The 6,365-nt window shown below is 38.8% G+C and overlaps 1 protein-coding gene across 1 annotated transcript in view; it reads left to right on the forward strand.

The window, feature by feature from the left end:
- LOC114541151 (peptidyl-glycine alpha-amidating monooxygenase B-like) overlaps positions 1–5,677 on the forward strand; it is a 28,164-nt gene extending 22,487 nt beyond the window's left edge. The window contains exons 14-20 of the mRNA XM_028561136.1: positions 303–495; positions 2,632–2,774; positions 3,043–3,122; positions 3,461–3,646; positions 4,061–4,167; positions 4,434–4,533; positions 4,938–5,677. Coding sequence (XP_028416937.1) covers positions 303–495; positions 2,632–2,774; positions 3,043–3,122; positions 3,461–3,646; positions 4,061–4,167; positions 4,434–4,533; positions 4,938–5,338 — 1,210 coding nt within the window. The 3' untranslated portion in view covers positions 5,339–5,677. The remainder of the gene's footprint in view (positions 1–302; positions 496–2,631; positions 2,775–3,042; positions 3,123–3,460; positions 3,647–4,060; positions 4,168–4,433; positions 4,534–4,937) is intronic.
- The last annotated feature ends 688 nt before the right edge of the window (positions 5,678–6,365 follow it).

A 6,365-nucleotide genomic window follows, 5' to 3' on the forward strand; every position in this document is an offset into this window, starting at 1 on the left:
TAATCCTGTTTTATACGAACCTACAAATCATTTTTGTAGCATTTTGTGTATAAAATTGAAAAGGTGGACTCCGAAATCTTTCCTGTCTTAATGGAGTTTAGTTCCCAAAGTCTTGAATAGTAATAAATGAAACATTCAACAAAAACAGCAGATTAAGATTAAACGTTTTCAAACCGATCCCAGATACTCTCCTTTCAATCCAGACAGTTATAACATTGGAAAACGTAAACTCTTACAAATCCATAGCTTTATTAAGTTCTTTTTTGCTTAATAAAGTCAATTCTTGTATTTACCCATTCCAGCACGTTCAACATAGACGATTCATTCCGGAATCCGCAAATCCGCGGTCCCATCCGTGGCTCTACCATCTTGGTTTTGGATGGTGTCAGCGGTAAAGTCCTGGAGAAACATGGCGAAAATATGTTTTATATGCCTCACGGTCTTACCATCGATCACCAAGATAATGTATGGGTCACTGACGTTGGCCGTCATCAGGTAAGGTCGTCTGTTCGAAAAGAACGTCAAATCATAGGCCGTATTCTGTGGCCGATTATCGTTCAGTTTCGTTGCCCCCCTTCGGGCACTACTTAAAAACACGATAGAAAATTAGGATAAATTATAGAAAGTCTAAATTCACTTGTTTTCACCTTCATAAACCTGCAGTTTTCGAGCATTTCATCTTCGAAAAATCAGTGAATTTGCATGTTTTGCAATACACCGACGCCATTTTGATTCAGGAAATGTTGAGGATACTTGGTGTAATATACGACATATATAGCAGATTCAGCAGTTTTATACCGGTATTTACATGAAGTTTCCAGCATTTTTGCTGTGCAAGCAGGTTTCAACAAGGAAGCTTTGAGTGGAGTTTTACGAGGTTTTTCGCAAATTTTCATAGTTTTTCAAAACCAAATTAGTCAGAGAAGACTTAGACAACAATCAATCGGAAAAACATCCGCCAATTTGCGATTTTTTTTATAGCATTCTGCTCTTGGAATTTACAAATAAATAAGAACAACTTTATTTACACGCATCAAAATCACCCACGAGTGTTTTGTTCCTAGTCAATTTATATAAAATAATTACTACACAATTCTTTTCCAGCACACCTTTTGTTTTATATTAACTACTTTTATAATACACACGTTTCCTCAACAATTATTTAAGCGTGATTTGCAACGTACAACTACTGTACATGTTAAATTATTGAACACGCCTACCAAGGTAGATATCAGCCATACGTTTGAATACCATTGTGGGAGAATTATGAGCGCCTCAAAAACACAAATAAAATGTTGAACTCAACCCTTTTAATCGGACAGCTAATACCACAACTCTGTCTCATCATCGAGGTTAGCATGTAGAATTAATTAAACGAGTGTCTGCTTCTTCGTGGTTGCTATGAAGCGAAGACACCTCATTACTTGTTACACTATCGTTCGGGGAATCACCGGGATATAAAACATAGCATCTTTCTTTAGCAGTTACATACATAGTAGAAATGGAACACCACCAGGAAGAGTTACATGACCTCCAGTGTTCACTTTTCAGCTCTTCGTTGTCTCTCTGCATTCTTTATGCTCAACTAAGGATACCTGTCTGCAACAATATAATTGTTTGGAATTATACTTTCGTGCTAGCGTGATGAGGTTTTTAAAAGAGCATCATCGCCAAATGTTTTCCATTTTCCTTTCATCGACTGAATAACTGCCATAGCATCTACAATCAGTGCATTGTTGTTAAATGCACAAACATTGACTTCTGGATTTCCAGATTCATTTTCCAATACTTCAGCAAGTTTAGACTTAGGCCAACTTGGCAGTTTTCACATGTCCTCTCACGTTTTCATAAGGAAAATGTTTGAAATTTGTTCTGTAATACTTCTGTTTAAACTTCGTACAGATGTCTGGGTCTTCGCTCAACAAATTCGTTTTTAGTGGATTGATGATAATAAGATAAAGACGTTGGTAATTAACTTTGTCAAAAAACTGAGATGTTGTAAATAGTTTTGTTGAGAAAACGTGTGTATTATAATGTATTATAAAAGTAGTTAATATAAAACAAAGGCTGGAAAGGAATTGTGTAGTAATTATTTTATATAACTTGACTAGAAACAAAACGCTCGTGGATGATTTTGATGCGTGTAAGCAAAATTGGCGGATGTTTTTCCGATTAATTGTTGTCTAAGTCTTCTCTGACTAATTTGGTTTAGAAAAACTATAACTCCACTCAAAGCTTCCTTGTTGAAACCTGCTTGCACAGCAAAAATGCTGGAAACTTCATGTAAATACCGGTATAAAACTGCTGAATCTGCTATATATGTCGTATATTACACCAAGTATCCTCAACATTTCCTGAATCAAAATGGCGTCGGTGTATTGCAAAACATGCAAATTCACTGATTTTTCGAAGATGAAATGCTCGAAAACTGCAGGTTTATGAAGGTGAAAACAAGTGAATTTAGACTTTCTATAATTTATCCTAATTTTCTATCGTGTTTTCAAGTAGTGCCCGAAGGGGGGCAACGAAAATCGTTTTCTAAGCGACTTTTCGTGCCAGAGAATACGGCCTATCAGTCCACCGCTCCGGTGAGATTATCTGTTTTTTTATCGTTTATTGCGAATTTTGTAGGTGATGAAGTTCCCTCGTGGCGAATTCAAAAAGCCGACTTTAGTTTTGGGTAAAAACCTTGTTCCTGGCTCCGGATACGAACATTTCTGTAAACCAACTGATGTGGCTGTGGAAAAATCTGGTGTCTTTTATGTTTCTGATGGGTAAGGTCAAGGGCTCTTATATTTTTAATGCAAGGATAAATAACTTTTAAAAGAAAATGCAATAAATACATTTTGATGGTAGAAGCTTCTTCTATAGGTGCAGTCAGAATATTTTTCCCCGTGAAATATCCGTTGTTTTTCTATTTTTACTATATGTAATGTGACTATGGACCTGGAATGTGTCAAGAATTTGAAAGAGAGAAAACGATGCAGTGCTTTTATGAGTCTCCAAACACAATTCTCACGAAACCTTTCGTTTTTGTTTTAGCTATTGCAATAGCAGAATCATGAAGTTTTCGCCTGAAGGTCGGGTTATGAGAGTGTGGGGGAAGGCCTCCCGGCAAAATGGTGAGTGATGCTATGTTTTTACAACTTTTCCTGTGTGTTGGAAATTGTGCGGATATATGATAATTAACATAATGCATGCATAGGTATAATTAACACTGCATGAGGAACAATAATAAGTAAGGAACTCGGATGATTAAAGACAGATTGGAAGTGACGTTCAACTTGAGAGTATCAATTAGGGATTGCGATAGTGAATGTGAATGTGTGTGGATGAAATGCAGATGTATTAGCTAGTACCTTTCGAGGTTCACCTAAGACTTGGTCGTTGCATTTCCTTACCAAAAACTTTGCCTTAAATTGAGCTTCATGTTCTAACAATCTCGCACTGTAATTTCCAGTTCCTCTTCCGGGCACATTCGCTATTCCGCACAGTCTAACTCTGGACGAGAACAGAGGAATGCTGTACGTCGCTGATCGAGAGAACGGTAGAATTCAATGCTTTGACACAGAAGGAAAGTTTCATAAGCAGATCTCATCTCCAAAATTTGGAGGACTCGTGTTCGCTGTCGTCTTCAGTAACCAAGGTAGGGTTTGCCGCACGCAATATCATTAGAGGCAAGTCCATTGACTCCATCCAATGAAGACAAGCAAGGCTTTGCCTGTTTGAAACGTCCGTCACAACAGTAACATTAGAAGTCCTAACACATATAACACTACTGACTCAGAACAATGTTTCGCTGAAATCGCTGAATTGGAACCTATTTATAGTAATTTAGACCAACTTTTATCGCCCCTTGCATGCTTTTTACGTTTATCATTTTCTTCAAGATTACGTTAAGATTTCTTGTCATTAAGATTTCTTCATTTGCCACAAAACAACACATTGGTATTAAACTAAAATCGCTTGACAAATCACAATTTTAATAATCACCTTTGTAATTATGTATAAAGCTGTATGAACAAACTAATCCATGCTATACTTTCTTTCTGTAACATAGATGACGTTCTTTATGCTGTGAACAGTGGTTTCAAAACTAAAGTTCAAGGATTTACGATTAATCCACGCAGTGGAGATATCATCGCAACGTGGAGTCCTCACGGCAAGGTACGAGTCTCGGTTATCCCCCGGGGTTCTGGGTATCCTCAAAGGATTCTAGTTATCCCTCTGTGATACTGGTTAGCCTCTGAGGATCCTAGTTCCCTTCCCGTCGTGAGGATTCTGGTTATTCTTCCAAGGATTTGATTTTCCTTCCAAAGATATTCCAAGGATTCGGCTTCCCAACATGGAATTATCACCGTAACAATGGACCCCCATAGTCATGGCTGATAGGACACGTTTTAACGTCTCTGTTTCATAAAATCTTTTCATAGGGCTTCTCACAACCTCATGCTGTCGTGTCCAATGGCTCGAGTATTTTTGTTGCTGAAATCGGTCCCAACAGAGTGTGGAAATTTGAACACCCGAGCAAAGGTTAGCATATCTTTAGAGAGTTGATAACTTTGATCGCACAAGTTGTGAAAATTGACAAACCTGCAGCAGACGTGTGCTCGGGCTGCTTGTTCCAGGCTTGTTGACAAGTTGCTGCAAACCCGCAGCAGACTTTTTACAAGCTTGTTGACTTTTACTGCTACAAGCTTGTTCTATCAACTTGTTATCGTTATGCAACTCCACAAGTTGTCAGTGACAAGCTTGTAGCGACTTCACAAAATAACAACATTGTTAGCAAGCTTATTTCGAACACAACTTGACAACAAGATGTGAGATTTTTACATTCAGAGCATTTATAACTAGTTGCTCCATTCGCGTCCATCGCAGGGATAAAATCGCAGTATTATAAACAAGCGTGCAAGTGTAACATATTTGTACTTTACTAGTTTCTGTTAAAGACGAGAACTTTGTTCGTGGACTGAACGCGGCCGTCCAGGGATCAAACCCAACAAAACCATCTGACGAAACTACCACGGGCAAGCACGACGATACCCGAAAGCCACCCAAGTCCAGTAATAGCCCCGGGTACATAATATTGGCCATACTGAGTGTCCCAGTTGTCGTACTGCTTGTGGTTGGTTTGATAAGTCGATTGACTCGGGGTAGCCATAGGTCACCCAAGTACGATATGATGGATGCCTCACTTGGAAATCACACCGGTTCCGGGAATTGGTGTAATTCTATGAACTGCTGCAACAGGCAATATCGTAACATGGAAGAACTGTATCTCATGGACAGCGACAGCGATATCGACATTTACCCCGATGTGCGCGTGGGCAAAAAGTGATTGGTCCGTGATTGAGCATGAACATTAGATCACGTGGCGGTTTGAATTCTTATCAGGGAGATTTAGCATGTCTTAAGACGTGAACGTCAAAGACGTGAAAATGGCGAGTAAATGGCGTGGCATGTCCATATTTGGGCGCATCACGCCATTTATTCGCCATTTTCACGTCCTCTTTGACGTTCACGTCCTCATGCTAAATCGCCCTATTGTAGATCCAGGGCCTGTTTACACATGTTCGCGCGGTTCTATAGGGTCTGGCCTCTCTTTGAGATTTCCATTGCTGAAATGAAACAAAGGAAATGATCATTCAGTTTTTTTCGAGGATCTGGTTTCTGGATTGGTTGATTTCGTACTTAGATCAGCTGGTTGTTGCGACTTTGGTGATGGTCGATATGTTTGCAGGGCCCTAAGAAACGGGTGCTCACTTGAGGCACGCCCCTCCCTCTGACTGCCAATTTTAGACTTCAAAAGATATTCGACCTCCTAATTTGACTTGCTTCTTGCCAACCTCCCTGTGACATTTTTACACAAGGGGGGGGGGGGATGATAAGAACTCAAGCCGCCAGTAGACGAATTTAATATATTATTTCAATTTTATTCTGCCTTGAAATTTTCCATAGAGCTCGAGTGCCTTCTGGCAAGACATTCAAACACAAGTGAATTGTATTTTTATTGCATTAAAAATGCAGTTGAATAGAATATAAATTATTGCAAAAATCTATGCCTTTGCAAAAATCTATGCCTTTTTATTATGACGGACTGTCACGTCATTTTTGACACAAATGATAGCGATATTATCTTATTGAACGACGTTTCGATGCTAAAACGTGCATCATTTTCAAGTTATGATAATTACATTTAAATTGCGTTGATTTTAAACGGTTCATGTCACGTTAGTATATATTGCGCGAGCATGCTTAAGATCATGCATGTCACATCATTGTCTGAAAAGTCACTAAAAGTATTCTGGTTTAGGAAAAAAAGCGCCTTTGTAAGTTGTAACGACTAGAGACTTTGGTCATGATGT

Source organism: Dendronephthya gigantea, unplaced genomic scaffold, assembly GCF_004324835.1.
Source record: "Dendronephthya gigantea isolate DGI-Jeju-01 unplaced genomic scaffold, DenGig_1.0 000271F, whole genome shotgun sequence".
Lineage (NCBI taxonomy): Eukaryota > Metazoa > Cnidaria > Anthozoa > Malacalcyonacea > Nephtheidae > Dendronephthya > Dendronephthya gigantea.